Source organism: Schistocerca cancellata, chromosome 7 (genome assembly GCF_023864275.1).
Source record: "Schistocerca cancellata isolate TAMUIC-IGC-003103 chromosome 7, iqSchCanc2.1, whole genome shotgun sequence".
NCBI lineage: Eukaryota > Metazoa > Arthropoda > Insecta > Orthoptera > Acrididae > Schistocerca > Schistocerca cancellata.
The window spans coordinates 227,324,074-227,351,193 of record NC_064632.1 but is presented as its reverse complement, the minus strand read 5'-3'; the positions used below and the strand labels follow the sequence as shown (position 1 = coordinate 227,351,193).

Here is a 27,120-nt window from a genome sequence, read left to right as displayed (position 1 = left end):
AATGACCAGCAACAAACTGTCCATTCGCATGAATGGACACAGGCAGACAGTGTTTGTTGGTAATGAGGATCACCCTGTGGCTAAACATGCCTTGGTGCATGGCCAGCACATCTTGGCACAGTGTTCCACCGTCCGGGCTATCGGGATACCATGAATAGGTTGGCGTACGAGGGGGCCATCCTGGTACCCATGGCTGTTCCCTTTAATTGTTGGTATGTCTGGCCTTCGAAAGTGAAGAAGTTGTGGGTCAGGATGAAGCTGGCTAAGGTAATGAGGAAAGAGGTTTTAGGTAGGGTGGCAGGTGATCGGCGTGAAAGGAAGTGCTCCATCGCAGCGAGGCCCTGGACATGCGGAATATTTGTGTATAAGGAAGTGGCATCAATGGTTACAAGGATGGTTTCCGAGGGTAACAGACTGGGTAGGGATTCCAGGCATTCGAGAAAGTGGTTGGTGTCTTTGATGAAGGATGGGAGACTGCATGTAATGGGTTGAAGGTGTTGATCTACGTAGGCAGAGATGCGTTCTGTGGGGGCTTGGTAACCAGCTGCAATGGGACGGCCGGGATGATTGGGTTTGTGAATTTTAGGAAGAAGATAGAAGGTAGGGGTGCGGGGTGTTGGTGGGGTCAGGAGGTTGATGGAGTCAGGTGAAAGGTTTTGTAGGGGGCCTAAGGTTCTGAGGATTCCTTGAAGCTCCGCCTGGACATCAGGAATGGGATTACCTTGGCAAACTTTGTAAGTAGTGTTGTCTGAAAGCTGACGCAGTCCCTCAGCCACATACTCCCGACGATCAAGTACCACAGTCGTGGAACACTTGTCCGCCGGAAGAATGACGATGGATTGGTCAGCCTTCAGATCACAGATAGCCTGGGAACTTCCCACTAACACCAACCTGTCAGAACTCCGGAGATGGGAACTTGCCCTTCAGCATATCCTCTCTTCTCGCTATCCGCCAGGCCTCAATCTCTGCTAATTTCTAATTTCAATTTGCCGCCGCTCATACCTCACCTGTCTTTCAACAACATCTTTGCCTCTGTACTTCCGCCTCGACTGACATCTCTGCCCAAACTCTTTGCCTTTACAAATGTCTGCTTGTGTCTGTGTATATGCGGATGGATATGTGTGTGTGTGCGAGTGTATACCTGTCCTTTTTTCCCCCTAAGGTAAGTCTTTCCGCTCCCGGGATTGGAATGACTCCTTACCCTCTCCCTTAAAACCCAAATCCTTTCGTCTTTCCCTCTCCTTCCCTCTTTCCTGATGAGGCAACCGTTGGTTGCGAAAGCTTGAATTTTGTGTGTATGTTTGTGTTTGTTTGTGTGTCTATCGACCTGCCAGCGCTGTTGTTTGGTAAGTCTCATCATCTTTGTTTTTAGATATATTTTTCCCACGTGGAATGTTTCCCTCTATTTTTCACCGTCCCATAGGCACCTGCATACTATACCATTGCTCACCCACCAATGGAATGACTTTTTAACTAATTAAGTGTGAGCAATGAGGCCATTGTAGATTCGTGTGAAGAACTCTGTTTTAGAAGTGGGTGTATCTAATTTCAAAGTTCCATTTAAAGGTTGCAGCAGATCTACACGTTGGTTCCATAAGAGGTATAAAATTAAAGGAAACACATCCCCTCCTTCAACAGGAAGAGATACAAATGTCATCCTGCTGTACAAAGCGAAAAAAGTGGTCCAACTAAAACATTCATATTTCTTTACATACTAAACGAATATGTAATAAAACAATGTGGGTTCCTATTTTTTAAAAAAATGCAGTTGATATACGTTTGACCTATGGCAGCGCTATCTAGCGGGCCAACCATAGGGCCATCTGGTTTCCCCCTTCAAGCTAGACAAGTTTCGTTCTTTGTAGTTTTTTTGTTTGACGCTTATTTCGTGAGATATTTGGCCCGGTCATGACCAATGGACTACCCTGGCTATTCACACATCTTGGTGGCATTCTTTCAGTGGTTGCTCTATATGATAGCTTGATCCAGTGTAGGAAATGATCACTGGACTGAAGGTAACAGCAACATTTCACTGAACGGAATCTGTGAGGGCTGGAGAGCAGAACAGAGCTGATGTTGACCCAGTAATGGGGCTGAAGCGTGTGGTTGCCAGTGTTTAGAATACACAATTCCTCTCTAAAAATTGTTTCCATGGGTAAGTAGTTTATACTGTTTGCATGTAAGGTCTCCCAACAGGAGAAATGGTCATAGAGCTGTATTATTTTTGAGATCCCCATATCTAATTCATCTGGTGATAGCAGGTCGACAGACACACAAACGAACACAAACACACACACAAAATTCAAGCTTTCGCAACAAACTGTTGCCTCATCAGGAAAGAGGGAATTTCCCTCTCCTTCCCTCTTTCCTGATGAGGCAACAGTTTGTTGTGAAAGCTTGAATTTTGTGTGTATGTTTGTGTTCGTTTGTGTGTCTGTCGACCTGCCAGCACTTTCATTTGGTAAGTCACATCATCTTTGTTTTTAGGTATATTTTTCCTATGTGGAATGTTTCCTTCTATTATAATCATCTGGTGATAGGATGTACAGAGAGAACACTCTGATTTTTTCACCCACATGAGTTTCAACAGCAACTGCTTGAAGTTGTGTAGCCAAGTGTACAACAGAGGAGTGGTATGTGTTATGGACACAGTTGCCCCTCTTTTGGCTCTTTCCCTAGTAAGGTCGCCCTTGCAGTGGACAGTAAAACCTATTAGGGCAGGGTCATCAGTGAGTTTAAACTGAGTTTCTTGGAAACACAAGTACACTAGTCTTCCCTGTGCTAGGAATTTCAGTCTCTTGACATGTGTCATGAATCCATTTAATGTTCCACTGCAATATGGGAGCTTTGTCTTTCCCCTTATCCTTCTGCCATGTTAGGAAACCTAAACAGAATGGTGTATTGGATGAGGGGTGCAGCAGTTCCACCAAACAGTTTCCATAGACGATAGCATATGCACAAGTTTCTTCAGAATTGTCAGATAAACTAGTGTTGAGTATTCTGATGGCTTTGGACTCGAGTCTTTTATGTTTTCTATTTTTTGTTCCCTGTTTATCTTTTGTCAATGAAGGTGGGAATTAAACTCTTTTGCATATACTAGTTGGTTTATCTTTGTCTATTCTCTGTGCATTGTGCATTGTTCGTAAATGTGGGCTTCACTAGTTACTTGGAGGAGGTAGCCTGCTTTATAGTTATTGCTGTGGTATGTGCAGTTACAGGTGCATGTTGATTCTCTTTCACTACTGGTCTCAGTATATGACAACATCTGAACTTTTTGTGGCAGCTTTTTTATTTTAACCACAAATGACGTAAAGGTAGGCGTCTCATTCACATTTTTCACTTCACTGTAAGGTACCTACTTGGTCACTTTAATTTCCCAGAGCATCCCCTCCAATTAGTTAGGACAGCTGATCTCAGACTGGGTGGCTCTACCACTACTGAAGGTGTCAGTGGGAGAAAGTACTAAACCTCAATTCAGTAATGATTAGACGGGTCACTTTGTTGTGTTTGAGAATGTACACATCCTTGTAAATAGCAGGTCCGTGGTACACTGGAAAGCACTGTCTATCATCTAAATTGTTTTTTTTCCATATTGTACTTATGTTCTTATGTTTAACCAAACATATAACATGCAATAACTCAAGATACATCATTGAGTTAAGAAATTTTCTCTGATAACCTCATCAGTTAATATGAGTGTGTAGTTGGATACTGAAGCAACATATATTTTCTACAGTTACTGCATGATGCCCTGCCTTTACATTATAAAGTTGTGTGCCTAAAATCTTGACGTTTAATGCTTCTTAAAGGATCTGGTACATACAACCTTACTTTTAAGCAGATAAACACTGCTGTTAAATGTTAAGGAAGAACAGATGTATTAAACATCAAAACAAGTATAGCTGTCTTTTGTCTTTCCACACTGAATTTTTTTATGATATTATGTACATCATTCACTCCATCAATTCGACCAGCCACCATGTCATCCTTAGCCTACAGGCATCACTGGATGCAGATATGGAGGGGCGTGTGGTCAACACACCACTTTCCCCACCATATGTCAGTTTACGAGACAGGAGTCGCTACTTCTCAATCAAGTAGCTCCTCAGTTTACCTCATAAGGGCTAAAGTCTCAACAGCTTTGCTAAAATTTAGGATATTGTGCAGTTCCATCACATCTGGGCACCAACCAACTCATTACACATTCTGCAGCAGTATTGCCTGGCATGATGTAGCAGTTTTCATTAGCAGTGTACCCCTCTCTCTGTTTCTCAAACCTGCACTGCTCAATTGGGTTTTAGATAATTGTTTTGACAATCTTATAACAGATTATAACATCTAAAGATGTGTAATATTGTCATAATCTACGGCAACTTGAGATCCATTCATAAGTAAAATGGGTGTTAATGTGATTTGTTTGTATATCTTTCAACTGTATAAGAAAGTATGCTATATGATTTTACACTATCACGAATTTATGGCTTTCAATCATTGATGATCCTTTCCCATTGTTTTATCATCAAATGTTTGTTAATATCAAAAAATTAAAATGTTATTGAAAACCAAATTGCCAGTCACATCAACGATTTTTTGTCCTACTGACAAATTAGCCTAACTTTATTTCTTGATGATCATAATTACTTACATATATTGCTTTTATGGTAAAACCTGATGGTGTCTACATTTTAAAGCATCTCCTCCAAATTGTTTTAATTTTTTAATTACATAAAAAAATTTCATAACAAATGTAGAGGAAGTACTAGAAAGTATAACAAACATGCAAACAAAACTTTGTTCACAGTTCCAATGAATATGAAAGGAATTCTCTGATGTGATTAGATGACATAAGAAAATTTCATAGTTGGAATTTTAGTTTTTGTTCATAATGATACATATTTGTTTGTCACAGTAACTGAAATTGTGGCAAAATTATTATGCAGAGATTTAAAGTTTTGTAAGTACATACCAAATAATATTACCAGTATATTATTATTAGTGAAGTACTTCATTTTTTGAACCAGATGTGATTACGTACGATTTTTAATGTGCTTCTTCCTGGGGTGGTTTGGACAGGGCAGGTTCATCAAATGCTGTCGCCAACCATCCTCCCATGGTGGAATGTTGCTGTGACATAATGGACAGTGGTTGGCAGTGCTTAGGGGTTCCACAGCTGCAAGAAATATATCAGTCACTTAGCTTTGAAGCTGGTAGAACAACTGTGTGTTTCTAATTCTTTAAAGCCATTAGTTTTATTGTTGGACCAGTGCACCAGGATGGAGGGGGGGGGGGGGGGGTTGGGGGAGAGAATAGGAATTATGATTAATTATTGAGGTTGTATATTACTACCATAATTGAGTTTCAAGGCAGCACTATTTGAAATAATTTTCAAAAATCAGAGTGGTTGTCTAAAACAAGGTCAGAAAGAATGAAAAAATTTTAGATTCATCATGTAAACTCTTTATAAGAAGTAAGCCATGAAGCTTTTCAGTGCCAAAGAACTAATCAACATTATGCAAAGGTAATAACAAGCATAAAATAAAACTTAGTTATAAGAGTGGACAATCAAAAATGTGGAACAATAGTGACACATTACTCTCATTAGAAACATCTCTAATTTAAATCTTGAATTTATCTTTTCCTAACATTTTGGAAAAAAAAATTACAAGGTTCCTAAAATATTGTTCATTGAGAAATGAGTCCATAGCAAAAACTTTAAACAGAAATGTTATTTTTTTCCCATATCACTTTTGGGATAACAGAGATCCCTTGAGTGTGATGGTATATTTTAGTAGTGTATTGTCAAATAAAACGTATCTGTAAATACATCAAGAAAGATAGGGAAGAAATCCCTTAATGTAAATATACACTCATGGTTGTGGGTTAGCAAAAATTTTACGTGAAGATCATGATGTCAATGTTTGCAATTTTGTGAAATCAGTAGCACCCCTGTATGAAATTGGAAAAAAACATATAAGATGGCTCTCCAACAAATATAAGTGAATGTATGGTAATAGAGGGTGGAGCCAATGACATTTACAAAAACGAATTGTTGAGTGCAGTCCAAAACTTGAAGATGATACTTGATTCTAATGCTGATGTAATCTGTTTTAGTGAACACTTTATGAAACTTGGTTCTGACACACTGCAACTGAATAACTATAACCTAGCAGCTCTTTATTGTGGACATTCTTTAGATAAAGGTGGAGTGGCAATTTATGTTAAGAACAAAATAAGGTAATTTATGTTAAGAACAAAATAGCTTATCAATATTTAGACTTGAGTGAATACTGTATTGATCAACATTTTGAGGTCTGTGGAGTTGTAATCTGTACTGATTTTTCTGAAATTACTGTCCTCTCATTTTGTGGGACTCCTACAGCCAAAATCTGTATTTTTCTAAACAGTTAGAATTTCTGTTAACTCATTTTTTTGCAAAAACAAAAATATTATAATTTTATGTGATTTTAACGTTGATTTTCTTACTGATAACAGGGGAAGAACTGAATTATCACTTTTAATTAGCTCTTTTAATTTAACAACACTGATTGATTTGCCCACTGGAGTCATAGCTAATTCCATGAGTCAAATTGACATCTTAGACAGAAGCAGAAATCTAAACACAACTGTAAAACACATATTAAATGGGCTCTCAGACCATGATGGTCAGCTACTTTCAATTGAAGGTGTTAGCCCTCTTAGTAAGAACAATTTCTACTGTAAAACTTTCAGAGTAATTAGCACACAATCTATCAATACCTTCTGTAATTTCCTACAAGAAGTTGATTCAGACCAGTCTGAGCTCTTTGACATCGTTAATGACAAGTATAATGCTTTTCTAAATTAATTTATCTGCCTATTTGAAGTGGCCTTTCTTAAAAGGACTACCAAATTCAAACATGAAACCTGTTCTAATGAAAGTTGGTTAACTTTGGCCATCAAAACCTCCAGCAGAAGGAAATGTAATCTGTATGCCTTACTCAAATCCAGTTATGGCCTGGAAAACGAAAAACATTACGAACTATACTGCTCTATCCTTTAAAAAGTTCTAAGTATTTCTATAAAATAAAAAATTGATGTCTCTAATAATAAAACTTAAACCATACATGATGTAATATAAAGGGAAACAGGTAAAATCCCTGCTGAAGAAAACACCATAGAAACTAAAACAATTGATAATGTTGAAATAATTACTGATGTTTTTAACAATCCCTTTTTTTTGCATCAGTAGCCCAAACTGGAAAAACATGTTCTGTTAATGAAGCCATATTATCCCTTCAAAAAGCTATTAATAAAAATCCAAGCAGATTAAACTATCTCCTGTCACAGTACATGAAACTAAGAATATAATAAGAGAGATGAAAAGCAAGAGTTCCATTGGTGGTAATCTTCGAGATTACTGAAGGAATGCTATAAGCCAATAAGCAGAGTGCTGTGCCATGTATTCAGTGAATCCATCCAGCGTCGGATGATCATGAGGAACAAAAGTATCCTATTGTGAAACTTCTCTTTTAAAAAAGGAGATAAAACTATTATCAACTATCAGCTTATTTCTCTTTTAACAACCTTGTCTTAAATTCTTAGAAATTGGTTCAAAAAAGACTTATTGAGCACATCATTTATTATAAGGTATTAAACAGTAGCCAGTTTGGATTTTGACAGGGTGTATCAATAGAGCAAGCTATTTTCTGCTTCACTCATCAAATCTTAGTCTTTTCATAATTAGTTATCTTCTCTGGGTATCTTCTGTGACCTTTCTAAGGCCTTTGATAGTGTTAACCATGAAATCCTCTTAGCAAAGGCTGAATATTATGGTATAAGTGGATCAGCTCAAGGATTAAATCCTACCTAACTGGAAGAAAGCAGAAGGTCATGTTGAATGACTCTGAGGGGCACCCTGTGACATCTAGCTGGGACTCTGTTGGCTGTGGTGTTCCTCAGGGCTCAGTACTCGGCTCCCTGCTCTTATTCATATTTATTAATGACCTTGTGTACTAGATTTATAACTATTTTACCCTTTTCACTGATGACACCTCCATCCTCATCAACAAAACTCCCAACCACAATCCTGAGGAATCAGACAATATTATCTTTAATGAAGTAGTTAACTGGTTTGAAATAAAGGGTTATCACTAAATGTCAACAAGACCTGGTTTGCTCATTTCCAAGTAAGTAAAGAAGTGGGGGTCAATTAAGTATTAACTGTAATTGTAGTGAGTTACTACAAGTTGAGTCATCCAAGTTCCTGCTTGTACACACTGACAGCAATCTAAAATGGTCTGGTTATATTTTTCAACTTCTCAAAAAACTCAGCTCAGCAACATTCACCATTCATATGATTTTCATTGTCTGTGACCTAGACACCACAAAAACTGCTTATTTTAGTTACTTCCATACACTATTGATGTATGACATAGTTTTCTGGGGTAATCAGCCACTTTCAAAAAAAAAAAAATTCATTGCCCAAAAGAGAATTATTAGGATAATGAGCAGAGTCCAGCCTAGATATTCTAGTAGAAACATTTTTAGAAAATTAGGGATACTGACAACTATGACACTATATCTGCTCTCTGTTATGTTTCATTGGTAAAAATGAGCAACTATACAAAATCAATGAGTCATACCATACCCACAATACCAGGAGGAAGATGGACCTCCATTATGAATTAAAAAACTTTAGTACTGTACAAAAAGGAGTCCATTACATGAGCTGCAAGGTGTTCAGTGTTCTCCCACCATGACTGAAATCACTTGTCCATGAGCTTCCCAAATTTAAACAACACCTCAAACATTATCTAAAAGATAATTATTTTTATTCGGGTGAAGAATATTTCAATTGTGTTAACTGTAATTGATTTTTTCTTTTAATTAAATCTGATGTACACTAATGCATTGCGAGAGTTGGAATCATTGCTAACATTACTATATATTTTATATAGCTTTATTTCAACCTTTTTAAGTTTAATTTTGTCTCGTTTTACTAAGGTTTGAAGCTCCTCTTGATGTTCTTCTGTGTTTGTGATTTAAAATGTGGTTGTTTTGAGAAATAGCCTTATGCAAATACCGTTTGTTTATTTTTGTATTTACCCAGACATGTTTCAACACCTATGTGTCATCTTCTGTAGTTCAATTTTTTTTTATTTCTTAAAATTACATCACTAAATCGTCTGCATTATTATACACCAGTTTTTGTGCTCTTTTTTGTTATTTTTTTGAGAGCACGTCATGCGCATTTTTTTTTTTTTTTTTCGTCCAGTTACGTGCCTGTTGGTGTCTAGATCAATGGCTATTCAGTACACTGTTTCTACACAGTTTTTCACACAATTTCTGCTCACTAATACACTTCAAATGCACTTACACAAAATGTGCTGAAACATGATGTGAGCAGACACGTCTGACTCCATTCTCAGTGAGAGGTGTTATAACACATGCTGTCAAAAAAAGTCAAGAAAGAGCTCAAAAACTGGTGTGTAATAATGCTTATCATTTAGTGAGAAATTTTACTTGAAAGGTGCTGGCCCAGTGCTGGTGGATACATACAATATTACAGTGCCTGTGTTATTCCGAATTATGAGGCAATGTTCCTTTGGACATGCATGCACACAATATCGTATTTATCCTCATGAATGTCCAAAGGAACATTGCATCATAATTCGGAATAACATAGGCCCTGCAATATGGTATTGTGTAATATAACTCGTTTTCAAGAGATTGTCATTTCTGTTCATCTGATCTTCCCAAGTCATTAGCCACATCTAACAGAGTCACAATGTCAATGACAAACCTAAATGTTTTTTCTTCTTCTGGAACTTTAATTGCTTTTTCCAAATTTCCCTTATGTTTCATGTACTGCTTTCCCTGTGTACAAATTGAACAACATGAGGCAGGCCATGAAATCCCATCTCACTCCCTTCTGAACTACTGCCTACTCTGTGTCCTTCAGTTCTAATAACTGCAGTGTGGTTTCTGGGCCAGCTGCTCTCTGTATTTTATCTATAATAATTTCAGAATTCAAATAATTTATTCCAGTCAACAGTGCCAAAAGCTTTTCCTAAATTAACAAATGATGTAAATGTAGGTCTATCTCTCTTCAATATATTTTCTAAGATAAGTTGTTATATCAGTATTACCTTTTGTGTTCCAACATTTCTCCAGAACTGAAACTGATCTCTCCCAGGTCAGCTTCTACCAGTTTACCTATTTTTTTTTTGTAGTTAATTATTGTTAGTATTTTGCAGCCATAATTTATTAAACTGATGGTTTGGTGATAATCCTGTCTGTTAGCATCCACCTTCTTTGGTATTGGGATTATTATAGAGAGTAGGGTCTTTTTGAGTCTGGGGATTTTTCACCCTTCTCATGTATCCCATATATCAAATGGATCAATATTATGAAACGGAAAGTTGCTACTCACCATATAGCGGAGATGCTGAGTCGCAGGTAAAGACAACCAAAAGACTGTCACAAAATAAGCTTTCGGCCAGCGAGGCCTTTGTCAAAAACAGATCTCTCTCTCTCTCTCTCTCTCTCTCTCTCTCTCTCTCTCTCTCACACACACACACACACACACACACACACACACACACACACACACAAATACAAACACAACTCACACACAAACGACAGCAGTCTCTGGCAGCTGAAGCCGCACTGCAAGCAGCAGCAGCAGTGCATGATGGGACTGGCAATTGGGTGGGGGTAAGGAGAGGGTGGGGCAGGGCAGCTAGGTGTAGTCCGGAGGTTAGACAGTGGGCAGGGGAGGGGTGGGTGGGAGGTGGTGTAGCGGAAAAGGAGGGAAGTAAAAAGACTGGGATGCATTGGTAGAATAAGGGCTGCATAGTGCTGGAATGGGAACAGGCAAGGGGCTGAATGGGTGAGGACAATGACTAACAAAGGTTCAGGCCAGGACTGCAACTGCTGTGTTTGGATGCAGGCTGAGTTGGCATCCCTTCGCTCCCAGCTTCAGGCAGTGTTGGCTTCAGTCACACAGCTTGAGGCTGTTGCCAATGGTTATCACTGTGGGGGTCCAGATGGGGGTTTGTCGGGGACGGCCAGCTCGTCCCACGCATCCCCCGATCGGATTACGACTGTGGCTGCCCGGCGTACTGCCCACATTGAGGCTGATCCCTCACATGTGGTAGAGTGGGAGGTCGTCTAGAGGTGTGTCAGGGGGCGAAAGACATTCTGGAGGGCTGAACGGAAAGCCTCTCCAGTTTGTCTGACGAACCGGTTTCTGGCTCTGTCTCAGGCTGATACTGATCTTCGGTTGGACATGGCTGCATGTCCTGTTCCAGAGGTTGCCCCTCAGTCTGCAAGATCCGGGCGGTCGCAGAGGGTGGGCTTACTGGTAGTTGGGAGCTCCAACGTCAGGCGCGTAATGGGGCCCCTTAGGGATATGGCAGCAAGAGAGGGGAAGAAAACCAATGTGAACTCCATGTGCATACCAGGGGGAGTCATTCCAGATGTGGAAAGGATCCTTCCAGATGCCATGAAGGGTACAGGGTGCATCCATCTGCAGGTGGTCGCTCATGTCAGCACCAATGATGTGTGTCGCTATGGATCGGAGGAAATCCTCTCTGGTTTCCAGCGGCTATCTGATTTGGTGAAGACTGCCAGTCTCGCTAGCGGGATGAAGGCAGAGCTCACCATCTGCAGCATCATCGACAGGACTGACTGTGGACCTTTGGTACAGAGCCGAGTGGAGGGTCTGAATCAGAGGCTGAGACGGTTCTGTGATTGTGTGGGCTGCAGATTCCTCGACTTGCGCCATAGGGTGGTGGGGTTTCGGGTTCCGATGGATAGGTCAGGAGTCCACTACATGCAGCAAGCGGCTACATGGGTAGCAGGGGTTGTGTGGCATAGACTGGGCGGTTTTTTAGGTTAGATAGCCTCGGGCAAGTACAGAAAGGGCAACAGACTCAAAGGGTGCGGGGCAAAGTCAGGACATGTGGGGACCAAGCAGCAATCGGTATTGTAATTGTAAACTGTCAAAGCTGCATTGGTAAAGTACCGGAACTTCAAGCGCTGATAGAAAGCACCGAAGCTGAAATCGTTATAGGTACAGAAAGCTGGCTGAAGCCAGAGATAAATTCTGCCGAAATTTTTACAAAGGCACAGACGGTGTTTAGAAAGGATAGATTGCATGCAACCGGTGGTGGCGTGTTTGTCGCTGTTATTAGTAGTTTATCCTGTAGTGAGGTAGAAGTGGATAGTTTCTGTGAATTATTATGGGTGAAGGTTACACTCAACAACCGAGCTAGGTTAATAGTTGGCTCCTTTTGCCGACCTCCTGACTCAGCAGCATTAGTGGCAGAACAACTGAGAGAAAATGTGGAATACATTTCACGTAAATTTTCTCAGCATGTTATAGCCTTAGGTGGAGATTTCAATTTACCAGAGCATCAAGTGACATTATACTGAGTGCACTATCCAAAAATTACCTCGAGCAATTAAACAGAGAACCGACTCATGGAGATAACATCTTGGACCTACTGATAACAAACAGACCCGAACTTCTCGACTCTGTAAGTGTAGAACAGGACCGTTGCAGCATCCCTGAATATGAAAGTTAATAGGAATATAAAAAAAGGGAGGAAGGTTTATCTGTTTAGCAAGAGTAATAGAAGGCAGATTTCAGACTACCTAACAGATCAAAATGAAAATTTCTGTTCCGACACTGACAATGTTGAGTGTTTATGAAAAAAGTTCAAGGCAATTGTAAAATGCGTTTTAGACAGGTATGTGCCAAGTAAAACTGTGAGGGACAGAAAGAACCCACCGTGGTTCAACAACAAAGTTAGGAAACTACTGCGAAAGCAAAGAGAGCTTCACTGCAAGTTTAAACACAGCCAAAACCTCTCAGACAAACAGAAGTTAAACGATGTCAAAGTTAGCGTAAGGAGGGCTATGCGTGAAGCGTTCAGTGAATTCGAAAGTAAAATTCTATGTACCGACTTGACAGAAAATCCTAGGAAGTTCTGGTCTTACGTTAAATCAGTAAGTGGCTCGAAACAGCATATCCAGACACTCCAGGATGATGATGGCATTGAAGCAGAGGATGTCACACGTAAAGCTGAAATACTAAACACCTTTTTCCAAAGCTGTTTCACAGAGGAAGATCGCACTGCAGTTCCTTCTCTAAATCCTCGCACAAAGGAAAAAATGGCTGACATTGAAATAAGTGTCCAAGGAATAGAAAAGCAACTGGAATCACTCAACAGAGGAAAGTCCACTAGACCTGACAGGATACCAATTCGATTCTACACAGAGTACGCAAAAGTACTTGCCCCCCTTCTAACAGCCGTGTACCGCAAGTCTCTAGAGGAACAGAAGGTTCCAAATGATTGGAAAAGAGCACAGGTAGTCCCAGTCTTCAAGAAGGGTCGTCGAGCAGATGCACAAAACTATAGACCTATATCTCTGACGTCGATCTGTTGTAGAATTTTAGAACATGTTTTTTGCTCGTGTATCATGTCGTTTTTGGAAACCCAGAATGTACTCTGTAGGAATCAACATGGATTCCAGAAACAGCAATCATGTGAGACCCAACTCGCTTTATTTGTTCATGAGACCCAGAAAATATTAGATACAGGCTCCCAGGTAGATGCTATTTTCCTTGACTTCCGGAAGGCATTTGATACAGTTCCGCACTGTCGCCTGATAAACAAAGTAAGAGCCTACGGAATATCAGACCAGCTGTGTGGCTGGATTGAAGAGTTTTTAGCAAACAGAACACAGAATGTTGTTATCAATGGAGAGACGTCTACAGACGTTAAGGTAACCTCTGGCGTGCCACAGGGGAGTGTTATGGGACCACTGCTTTTCACAATATATAAAAATGACCTAGTAGATAGTGTCGGAAGTTCCATGCGGCTTTTTGCAGATGATGCTGTAGTACACAGAGAAGTTGCAGAATTAGAAAATTGTAGCGAAATGCAGGAACATCTGCAGCGGATAGGCACTTGGTGCAGGGAGTGGCAACTGACCCTTAACATAGATAAATGTAATGTATTGCAAATACATAGAAAGAAGGATCTTTTATTGTATGATTATATGATAGCAGAACAAACACTGGTTGCAGTTACTTCTGTAAAATATCTGGGAGTATGCGTGTGGAACAATTTGAAGTGGAATGATCACATTAAATTAATTGTTGGTAAGGCGGGTACCAGGTTGAGATTCATTGGGAGAGTCCTTAGAAAATGTAGTCCATCAACAAAGGAGGTGGCTTACAAAACACTCGTTCGACCTATACTTGAGTATTGCTCATCAGTGTGGGATCCGCACCAGATCAGGGTGATGGAGGAGATAGAGAAGATCCAAAGAAGAGCGGCGTGTTTTGTCACAGGGTTATTTGGTAACCGTGATAGCGCTACAGAGAAGTTTAGCAATGGTCCCATAACACTCCCCTGTGGCACGCGGTGTAGCTTGCTCGCCAGGTTTCGAGAGGGTGCGTTTCTGGATGAGGTATCGAATATATTGTTTCCCTCTACTTATACCTCCCGAGGAGATCATGAATGTAAAATTAGAGAGATTCGAGCACGCACGGAGGCTTTCAGACAGTCGTCTTCCCACGAACCATACACGACTGCAGCAGAAAAGGGAGGTAATGACAGTGCCACGTAAAGTGCCCTCCGCCACACGCCATTGGGTGGCTTGCGGAGTATAGATGTAGATGTAGATGTAGATGTAGATGGTTATGGAAATGTGCTGCATTCTATGTGAACATGACAACCAACAAGTTGTCTGTCCACATGAAAGGCCACCAACAAACTGTGGCCGTAAACAAGTGGACCACCCTATTGCTGAGCGCGCTGCCCAACACAACATCCTTCATTTCAATGACTGCTTCACGGCCTGTGCCATATGGATCCTTTCCACCAGCACCAGCTTTTCTGAATTGCGTGGCTGGGAACCCTTGTTTGCATAATATCCTACATTCCCGTAACCCTCCTGGCCTCTACCTTCGTTAGTCATTGTCCTCACCCATTCAGCCCCTTGTCTGTTCCCATTCCAGCATTATACAGTCCTCATTTTACCAATGCACCCAGTCTTTTTACTTCTCTCCTTTTCCACTACCACCTCTGCCCTGCCCTCCGTCTAACCTCCCAACTGCACCTAGCTGCTGTGCCCTCTCTCCACCTCATCCCTGCCCACTCCCCAGCAGCACTTCACTGTTCTCCACCCCCACCCTGCTGTCCCTCCCCCTCCCTGTCCCATCCTCCTCCTTACCCCTACCCAGTTACCACTCCCCTCATGCACTGTTGCTGCTGCTCGCAGTGTGGCTTCCACATGCCAGAGACTGCAGTCATGTGTGTTGTGAGTTGCATTTGTATGTGTGTGTGTGTGTGTGTGTGTGTGTGAGAAAGGCCTTGTTGGCTGTCTTTTTGTTGTGCCTATCTGCGGCCCAGCATCTCGATATACGGTGAGTAGCAGCTTTCCTTTTCATAATATACATTCCATCCTGGATTTTCCATTGTTTGATATATCAGGTGAAACATTTTTCTCATGATTGGTTCTCATAAGGATATTAATAATTCAGAGCAAATTTTGTTTACATCAGGTGCCTTGTTTTGAGTTAAGTCTTTTTATGCTTTCCCTTCTTTGCTTAGCACTAGCTTGCCAAGTGAGTTCTTGATGTTAATACAGATGCTTCTCACTTCTCCAAATATATATGGAATCTCTCTTTCCTACAGTCATACAGGCTTTTAGAGCTTTCTATTTCTCCACTGTCCATTTCTGCTTTTTAATTTGAACTTTCTTTCACTTCCAGTTTTAGATATCTTTATTCCTTGTGCCTGCTCATTTGATGTATTTTTGTATTTCTCCTTTCATCGGTTACACTTAATAATATCTCATGTGTGATTCTCTGCGCTTTCTCCCTTTGCCTTGTTTCTCTGTTGTCTTTTCTATTTCATGTCTCAAATAAGCTAGCCATTATCTTTGTTGTCTTTTTTTGTCTATTTCAATAAGTTGTTATCTATTGCTCCCACTGAAACTCTCACCAATCCCTGATCTTATCCAGACCACACTCTTTCATTCCCTATCATTTACTAATCAATTAATTATTGTTGAAGTCCAGATCTGCTCCTGGAAACATTTTGCAGTTTAATATCTAATTTCTTAACTATCTATCTTAATATTATATGAAGGTGTTCTGAAAAGTAATGCCTCCAAATTTTTTATATGAAAAATCTTATAAGCATTTTAAATAAAGCAAATTTTATTAACAGTCTACATCTATACTTTCATGACTACATATCTATTTCTCAACAATGTCACCCTGGCAATGAAAACGTTTCACCTTATGAGACACCAGTTTGTTGATACCGTCACTGTAGAATATTTGACCTTGTTGGAACCACAACCGCATTTCTGCTTGCACTGCTTCATCACTAGGTGAAGCCCTTGAATGTGTTCTTTAAGTTTTGGAATGAAAATCAGATGGGGCCCAGTTGGGACTGTGTGGAGGATGATCAATGACAGTGGACACAGGGCACTGGTTTTTTTGCGTATGTTGCAGTGCTTGTGTGTGGTCCAGCATTGACATGGTGAAGGAGAGGGTGCTCCATGTGTGAACAAACTCTTCAAATTCGAAACTCAATTACAGCACACTGTTTCTCATGGACTGACATAATTACATTATACACTGCCATGTTACACACTACAATTCAGAGCCCTCTAGTGAGAAATGGCTGCAAATGTGTAAACACGGAGAATAAAGACAGAGAACATTATTAACATTTGATTTATTTTAATAAGTTCACTGCACTGCTTGTCATTACCAGCATTTCTTTTTTCTTGTTCATTAATAGAGCTACTCCTGTGTTACCCCTGTATGACTTTGTGTTGATAAACCTGTGCTCACATGACCAGAAGTCCTGTTCTTGCACATGTTGTAACTTTCTTTGCAGGCTTTATGGTTCTTCAGTGGATACAGGAGTGAGGAACAGATGCGGTTCATGGACAGAGAATTCAGATGTTAATTCAATCTAGGGCTAATATAAAACAGGAAAAGTAATACATAACTTTGTTTGCTGTAGTTCCAGCATCAGTTGCTAACAGTAGATTTGAATGTAGAAATACCTACAGATACAAAGGTTTACAATTCAGGCAGCCTTCAATAGAATGTCTATTCTGCAGATGGCAAGTCCTACTGCTATGAAAGTCTGTTGTGAAATGGCTAACAACAAAATGGGCTCTGTGCATCAATGTTTGAACTTAAGTACATGTGCTGCTGGAGCTTTGTAGAGGCGATGCTTGCATATCATTGGCAGCAGCTTAAGCATTAGTGGTAGCGCCCCTTGTCATGATGGCAGCTGTAGGAAACAAGGTGGTGTGACTGGTGGCACACATGTTTTTAAGTGCAGCCGACCAGATGGTGGCTGACACCGTAGCTCCCATACTTTACTAATTCCCACTATATCTACATTCAACCTACCCTTTACCTTTTCACGTTTGCTCAACTACCTACCTGAGTAAGGGATCTAAAATTCCATTCTCTGAACTGAACATCAGTTTTGTTTTCTCTGATGACGTCATCGTAGTCTCTGCCTGGGCAGTAATTTCCCCTTGCTTTTAGAGCGGTGCTCCAGTATGAAAATAGCAAGGTCAAGGTCATGCCGGGTAATATTACATGGCTAGATCACTTAGTCAGCCAGACTGTTAACCCAGCAACTACTGGAAAGGCTGCTGCCCCTTTTCTGGAACCATAGCTTAGCCTCTCCACAGATACCCTATACCATGATGTCATCGTGTTGTATTGTAAGGTGCTATGTATATCGTTTGTGTATGTATACGTGTATGTCATCGTCGTCGTCTCTTCTTTCCCTCATCAGTATCAGAGCATGAGAAATGTTTATGTTTGTGTTTACCTATTTGTTGTTGACAACACACAACTACACGGCCATGGTACCACCTGATTACAGAATAGCTAGCTTAATATGGTATAGAGGTAGTGGGTTTCGATGCAGCGTTATTTAAGTGTGATTTTATTCTTTACTTAATCTTTGAGACTCTTAAGAACAAGCTATGCTTAATCAGGCCCAAACCTTGACTTGTAACAAGAGCACTTATGACCAGTCTGTCACAATATTAATAATATGTAAGGCTCCACACCACTATAAGAAAATATCACTGTTCATGAAATAACAAAATATACGAATAAACTTCTTTATATCTTACCTTTTATTCAATCAAATGTTTTCAAATATTTATTTCATATCCACAAATCATTCACACCTTGATGTAGAGTGTAAATGTGTGCATGAAAAATAGTACACTGTTTCTGCTGATAACCATGTATGAGCTTTTGGGTTGCAAGGCTACATCGATCAACACGATTTATATAGGATTTTGAAATTGATCTTTCTATCCAAACTTATGTCTTCCATAATGGCCCTTCAACAGTGGGATAACCATCAAATATTCTACCCTTTCACTATAATTAAGAATTCGTGTAAATTGTATTTTCGCGAGTTTAAAGCAAACCATCGGGCACGAAAACAGTCTTGATATCGCGACATGCTCATGACGCTAACTAGCCTGTCACGAAATTGACCTTCATACATCTACAATCAATTCCAAGGTCATAATTTGCCCCACAAAATTGTGTGCAATTGAACTTCGTCAAATCAATTATTTCTCGAATCGTAATCACTGATCTTGACACTGACCGTTCATAAACGCACAATTAACACTCTTTTTCTAACAGTATAAGAGTGATGCCATGTCATTTGCATGGTTATTAAAATATTATTCCAAATGACCTCAAAACATTTATCATCATTATATTTTAACGGTAATCAGAAAAATATGATTTATTACCAGAAAATAAAACATAACAGATCGCAAATCGCATGTAACTAAATGAGAGCTTCGCATAGAGTCGGGACTTACTCAAGCAAAACTATATGAAGAAATGCCTGAAATCTCAATTTCTCCATACCAACTGACAGATACAAATAAGATATTCAAGACTTCATAGATCAATCCTGACCTGTAATGTTATAACTCCTCTTGTGTGGTGGCATCTATAGTACGCCACTCTACCACCAAGGCATGTAAGCCACCCTGCCATGGCAATATCAATGGTTTGTGGGGGTCAGTGGTACTACTACTCTACATTTTTAGTACATTAAATTGAAGATTCTTGGTTTTTGTGATGTGCTGTGCCACAATGTTTCTTTAGCATACATTATAATCAGAATAGATCTTCACTTTCCATCCTCTCTTGTTCCATTACTGTTTTTACTCACTGAAAAATACAGCTGATAGTATATGTGAAAATTTTGTCTATACTGTTAGGTATACTAATGTTGTGCCATTTGAGACATGCTGGCTTTCATGTCTGCCTCTGGAATACATTGCACAGATAGCTCAGCATATAGTTGTGCCTCCACTGAGAAAGACTTCCTGGTTGTCACATATACACTGGAATATGAGAAGCATGTTTGATGCTCTGTTAGCAGCTGTCTTCCTATGTCTGTACTGATCCAGAATCCCTAATCTCTATTAAATGAGATGCTCTGCAATGCAAATACATATGGCTTTTTGCCAGATGTATTTTGATTGAAACTGAAATACATAAGGAAAATATGTAATATGTATTCCTCTTGTGGACACACTACATAACACCACAAACAGGCGATTATTGTTAGATTACAAACTGGAGTGCCTTTGCTTCAAATTCTGCCCTGGCTTTGATACTGTGGGGAGTTGACGAGACCTGTAAAACAATGCTATCAATTTGTGCTAAGGAGTTGAAAATTAAAAAAAAAATGTTAATCAGGCCAGGTATATTGCCTTAGACAATTACAGTGCCCACTTTATTATTTATTTATTATATACTAACTGTTACCCATGACTGTGCTCGCATATCAGAAGTTTGGTTATGAGGATTTATGGTGGGTAAGTTCAGTATTGTACATGCAATAACCTCAGCTACCTCACATGTCTACTGTTGGGTAAGCATAGCTCAGAATGTGCACCCCACTCTCCCTCCTCCCAAGCTGTCGCAACTCATGATGCATTGGCATGCACAGTGCCACTGCCAAGCCGTGTGTACAGAGGGTCATAGGCAGAAGCACACATCTATGCATTGTGCCATTGAAGTAGCTATACATTATACAACATATACATTATGAAACAGTGTGGAAGTTTGTACTGAACACTCTGAACATTGCATTCAGTACTTTGAATCATTTTATGCAGCAAAAAAAGCATTTTCATGGACGTGATAGAGATCAAAGTCCGAGTGTAAATAGCTTTTGAAGAGTAAATAGTTTTCTCTAATTCATATAATATTCTTCAAATCAATAAGTATCTTGTATTACACACTTTTTAAAGAAGTTTATGTTCTTCCTCAGTTTTTAATCTTTGTTCATGCCAAATTTCATCAAAATCAATTCAGTGGATTGGTTATGAAAATGTAACAGGAAAGTTACTTTCACATCTATAAAATTAGTGTGGCTAAAGCTTTCAGTTATGATTTATGTTTTTTCTGTGGTCTGATTTTGGTGAAATAAGCCTATATTGTGCCCAAAGCAATGCTCAAGTTAAATGTGGAAGCCCCATGAAAATTCATTCTGTAGTTTTGGAGAAGTATGTTCAGACAGACAGAGAACAGTTTACAGGTTTTTTATTAGCATAGATTTCAGCCTCAGATCACACAAATGTTATCATTACTGGTTTCAACTTATCAAGTCATCATCATATGATCTGTTTAAAAAGAAAGAATTGGGAGGAGGGGGGGGGGTAATAAAATACTAGAAAATTATATTACAAATCAAACTAATTTCTATTATGCCAGTTGTGCTTTCTGGTATGTTTGGTGACATCTATGGGAGATTTTAGGTACTACCTGTTCCACTGTGCTGATCAATTATATGAGTGCCTACCCCGGTATATTCATCTGACGAGTTACTATGTAATATAATAAAGTATGACAATTGTGTATACAAATTAGCTTGGTTTGTAACGTAGTGCTTAGTGTTTTACTAATCCTCTTTTTATTTCTTTTTAAACACATACAGGTAATCTGACAATGACTTGGTAACAAGTTGAAATTGGCACTAATACTTGCGACCTGAGGCTAGTGTACATAACTAAGAAATAATAATAATTTCAAAGATAGAACATTTTTGAGTAACTGAATTGAATGATTATTATTACAGATTTTTGGCAAAACATTATGTCTATCAGATTAAAATATGGTGGCCTATCAGTGAAACTGCAATTATGGAGATGCTTGGGAAGGTAATGTACTTCCACTGTTACATTCAAACAAAGGAGAATACCACCATTTTTATTCTTCAGCAGATGTATAATCTGTATTGCTCAGGAAACATATGATATGATGATACCACTAAAGTGAATGCATCTTGATGAGTGCCATATACCTGTGAATCCTGTCAGTCATGTCACTGTTTAATCTAAGGACATTAGGTTGTCCCCATGAGTGGAAGTATGTGTCAGAATGTGGCAGCTGTGCTTTCTGATATCTTCTGTGATATATATGAGAGATTTTAGGTACTGCCTGTTTGAAAGAGATGATTTACCCTGGATAGAAGCTGTCCCAAGTATAGGTGTAATGTTTATCCCCTTCTTCCTTAAGAAAGCAACACACATCAACATTTTCTTTAATGGCATTTTGGGAGGAGGAGAGAGGTTGGGATGGGGGTGGGGTGGGACACTGTGTCATTAACAATATTTTGAGTTTTGACCTTTGTACATCTAAGAATTCTATACTTTCAGGCGTAAGCTCCTGTCAGTGAGAGAAGAAACCTCCTTGTTACAATGCACTGAAAAAGCCTTTGAATGACAATATTTAGTTTCACTCTGAAGCACAGACATCATCAGAAAGCTCTGAATATATTATCAGATGCCCTGCTGGATGTACCGTATTTACTCGAATCTAAGCCGCACTCAAATCTAAAGGCCCGTCCACACGCAACGATCTGTCTGCGCACATCACATTTGCGCAGACAGATCGTTGCGTGTGGACAGAACCTGGAAGTTGAAGTTGGAGGTTTGAGCGAAACCTCTCAAATCTGTGGGTTCAAATCACATCTGCGCAGACAAGTTGGAGCGTGTGGACAGGAGATCGCCGCAAATCTGGCACGAAACAGCTGTTTGCTCAGTCTAGTGTTTGTATTTGTGCGCATAGGGCACTAAAATGACTGATACTCGTCAGTGTTCTAAAGAGTTTGTAAGTGAATTCATTGAAATATATAGAAACTACCCATGTTTGTGGAAGATTAAAAGTAAAGAATATAGTGCCCAAGACAAAAAGACAGCAGCATACAATGCTCTAATTGAAAAATTGCGGGCAGTTGACGACTCGGCAAACAGAGAAACGGTAATAAAAAAAAAAATTCGTTGCGAACTGGCGAAATTATTTGCAGATGGATGTCGAAACTTATAATTATCTCTTAAAGCTTGTAACCCCTCATATTATGAGAAAAAAATACTTGTATGAGAAGGGCAATTTCTCCTCATAAACGGCTGGCGTAACATCAAGATTCCTAGCAACAGGAAGGAGCTACAAGGATTTGGAATTTTCAACTTCAATATCGAAACAAGCGTTGAGTAAAATAATACCCAACACATGTGAAGCTATTTACGCTGTCCTGCAGAATGAGTTCATGAAGGCAAGTCAAGTAAATTAAGTCTGTCAGCGAACTGTTTACCGAAAAGTTCAGAAATCTAGAAGATCTGGTGTAAGAGTAGATCAAGTATACCAGCCAACGTTATGGTATTTTGATCTGCTTGGCTTTCTTAGTGATCAAGAAACGCCAAGACCAAGCAGGAGTACAACTGAAGATGAAATTGGAGTGTCAATGTGCGAGGAAATGGAACACGAGGTAATGTAAAACAAAACAGGTTCGCCCTGCAACTCTCGCAGTAAATGTACGTGAGAAAACTGCTTTCGCTTTAGCAGCCACTGTCTTCACCATTTTGACCGCCTTCTCTGTTTCCTGCCGTTGGTCTGAATGTTTTTTGCAACACAAGCTGCGAACACAGACCACAACAGAACTTCCTCCATTTCTATATTTCAAAATAACTGAATTAAGTTTTTGACGTTAACGGGGAGCGTAGTCGCTTGCCACTGATATTTCTTTTCTGCACCGACAGATGGCGGGCGAGTAGTAGATTGGGGTTTGTGTCGTGTGAACACACCACATTTGCAGCGATCTTTTGCATGTACAGACATCTGCGCCAATGTCTGCGCAGACGGATCGTTGCGTGTGGACCGGGCTTAAGCCGCACCTTAAAAATGAGACTCGAAATCGAGGAAAAAAAAATTTCCCCAATCTAAGCCGCACCTGAAATTTGAGACTCGAAATTCAAGGGGAGAGAAAAATTATAGGCCGCATCTCCAAATCGAAACAAAGTTGGTCCATTGTAATATGAGACACAATTTAGGTCGAATGAATGACGATACAGCTACAGTAGTTTGGTTCGAGTCGTAAACTTTGCAGTTAAGCTTTACCAGGTAGCCATTGCTATGCGTCAGGCGCTCCATCCGTATTTATACGGGTACCCTTCCTTTTCCACGTGCTTCGTCTGATTTGAATTGATTGCTTATTTTTCTTTGATCTGATATGCGCAGTTTTCTTTGTTATAGGTGTTTACGTCACTCTAAGCTGAAAATGCATTACTGTACTGCGTCATGTATTGTTTGTCGCATTCTGATAGTGCGTGTTTACGGCCTGTCGACGCTCGTGGCATGGCTTGCTTTTGTGCGCGCTTCCGCCGCTTTAATATATATATATATATATATATATATATATATATATATATATATATATATATATGAGAGATAAAGAGAGGAATCGTCTCATTAGCGAAACAATGGCAAGAAACTGCTTTTTCTTGTTACTTACACTGCTGCTTTCTTTGATAATGATCAACAAGAACCAAATAATAGATAGAAGATATTCTGAACGAGAGTTTAGCGAAAATTTTTCTCCGTTTGCAGGCGCCTCTTTAGTACATTACATTCTACACAGAAATTAGAGTCATCTTAGATTTAAAAATCTAGTCAATTGCCGTGTTTCATTTATGACTGTATCACTATTAAGCATAATAATAATACGAATATAAACATGACATGATATGTATATTCTTCCACGTTTGCTGCTGTCTCACTCTAGTTTCGTAGTTTATTAGGCAGACAGGATTTAAATGAGATAGCAGCAAACATGAAACAATACATGGCAAAATGTTTATATGCGTATTATTCTTGTGGTGACGAGAATACTGCATGTGATTTACAATTTATAAAAGTTCCTCTTAGCAACCATCTCTTCTCACAGATAGGAAACAATTCAGGACGTAGAGTTGGCCATATTGACAAACATACCAAACATTCTTGCCAGTCGGATTTTCGTAGTACACTGAAATGCTGCTACATTCGAAGATGAACAATACGGAATTTATATTTACTTCGTTGGATAATGTATGAAAATGTAGTGGTCGAAACTCGGGAGCGGAGAAAATAGCCCGTCTTCCATCTTTTTTTTTTTTAATTTATTTAGTGACGCAGAGGTTTTGGCGCCAGTATTTATCTTTGTGCCAACAAAGCATACCCGTGTAGCGCTACATATATTCGACGGCAGAAGTAAGTTTTGGCGGCACCCACCAACTTTTTTCAGAATTTCCGCTTGCTTTACACTCGATTCTAAGCCGCAGGCGGTTTATAGGATTTCAAAAACCAGAACAAAAGTGCGGCTTAGATTCGAGTAAATACGGTAGCTTGCTCACATCCTGGCACGCACACACTATTGGTTTGGGACTCTACGAAGAGATATTGCCATGAAGAACTGCTGCAGTAGTTATCTGGCAACAGCCACCTGAAAATGCAGAGCTACTGTCTCTACAAAATACTGAGAGAATGTGATCCAGCTGCAACTGGGGGATTAAATATTGTTCACAAAATTAGCATGATAACAGTGAAAGGCCCTCTGCATTGCATACAGTACTTGTGTAAAAAGTCATGGAGTGGTTTCTGCTCAGGGCATGTAATACATTTGTTACCTCCAGGCCCAGATATATGGGAGGGGGAGGGGGGGGGGGAGACAAACCCATATATGTGCACTGGGCGGCAATTTCTTCAACCATCAGATTCATATTCTTGAATGAAAAAACCTTGTTTCACAAAACACCTAGCATCCAGCGCACTTTGGCCCATCAGTCATTCATATGATTTTGAAACACATCCCAATTGGTTTGAACACATTGTAAGTTGATTTCTGAACAAATCATAAGTTGGTTTTTGAATGCATGGAGAGTGTACATGAAGTCTCTGCCAGGGGAACGCTGTCGCATGTAGAAACAAAAAACATTCCTGCAGATGAAAGGGGATGAGGCTATGCGAGCCAAGCCGAATAAACCTGAACGGGTTAATGCCGATCGCTGTTTGTTTATGTAGTTGATTGGGTGAGCAAATGATCATTGTTGTAATGATTAATAGTGAAATCCATAGATTCAGATTACCAGGGTGGAAATAAAGAAATATCATATATTATCTTCTCAATGTGTCCAGCAAAATGAAATTTTGACAGAAAATTTTTGCCAGATTGCTACATTACCTGTTGTACAGTCCCCAGTTAGCAGCTGCTTTAAGTTCTATTCTCAGAATAGTGTGGAAAATGTGTTATTCAAACATGCAATAACGTCTAACTTGAAAATAAATGTGGGATAACTGTAACTGTGATTCTGGCAGTGTTACTGAAGTTAACAGGAGAACAAGTTTTGACAGTGGCAAGAATAGTTACAGAATTAGTGATGACAAGATTGTTTGCTAGAACGAGGAAGGAGAAGCAAGGGGGACATCATACAAATTATATGGAAGAATATGATGATTACAACTTTATGTAAGAATTTCATACTACTACTTTTCAATGTCATAGTTAAGAAACTGGAATGTATGAATGGAACATGAAATTATTTGCTAACATAAAACGTTTTGCTAATAATAGACCTAATAGGCACTTGATTTGGTATTTTGTGAATTATGTTGCATCATGTTATTTATGTAAATGAGGTAAACAAAAATGATCATTTGTGCCGAAACAGTTTTGCTTATATTTGGCACATGTTACAATTGCTGCAATATTAGAAAGGCCTATTTTGTTTTATCTAGCAGACAGTGACAAAGTAGGTGTAATCAAATCGAGAAACCACACCAGTATTGGGTATTACTACTAAAGCTGTAGCAAGCTGGGACCTAAGGATTGAAGAAATGTGTACCATCTTGCTTGTATCTTATCTTTACTGGTTTTATGTTTCCTATATTTAATTACTGCTGGGCCTTCATGGTCTGTTCTGGGGGAGTTTAGTTTTTAGTTTTAATATTTAACTTTGTCACATAAAAGAGAAAGTTGTTAGCTAATAGGCAACAAAGAGTGCAAATTTTATGAAGAGTTCTTACTCTCCTGGTCACAAATACATCATAATACCACCCAGTATTAATTATGAGTTTCTTTTGTTGAGGAGGATAGGATGTCAAACCAGCTGACTGGGAGCAGAAGAGGAACCACAGGATATTTTCATTTCCACTGTCCTGAATATAGGTTTGATGGTTTCCATTACAAAATATACATGTTTGAATTCCACAGAGTGAAATATAGTAGTGATGTGTGATAGAAGAATGCTGTGTAAAGAGGTATGGCACTTCACTTTGCCGCACTTAAAAAGACCAAATAACATGTCTTACATTTCCTTGAACATAAATGTTTTATATATAAAAGTCTTCAGAAAGATGTATGCTACAAAATGAAAATAATTTTGAAAATTCGATTTTTTGTTTTTAATTTTTGATGTTCTAACTCAAAAGCTCTAGGGAGATGGAGAGGGGGGGGGGGGGGGGTGATCAAGTTTATGCTCCGGTTCGGAAGTGTCATAGATCCGGAGCTATTTACCTAGTCCAGTCTTCTAGAATAGCAGTTAACAGACTGAGTAGAATAAAATGTTATCTGTTGACTGATGTCTGCTTGTCCCATTAAAGTTTTTATCTGATAGATAACCTTCAGTCACATTGTTGACTATCATTATGAAATCTAAATAACCAAAAAGTCTGAAGCACTGCAATGTGTTCCTTTAAGCAACATCTAACACCTA

The 27,120-nt window shown here is 39.4% G+C and overlaps 1 protein-coding gene across 1 annotated transcript in view; it reads right to left on the bottom strand.

The window, feature by feature from the left end:
- LOC126092709 (centrosomal protein of 104 kDa) overlaps positions 1-27,120 on the bottom strand; it is a 466,825-nt gene that overhangs the window by 5,817 nt on the left and 433,888 nt on the right. The window contains exon 17 of the mRNA XM_049908432.1: positions 5,036-5,170. Within this exon, the coding sequence (XP_049764389.1) occupies positions 5,036-5,170 (135 nt within the window). The remainder of the gene's footprint in view (positions 1-5,035; positions 5,171-27,120) is intronic.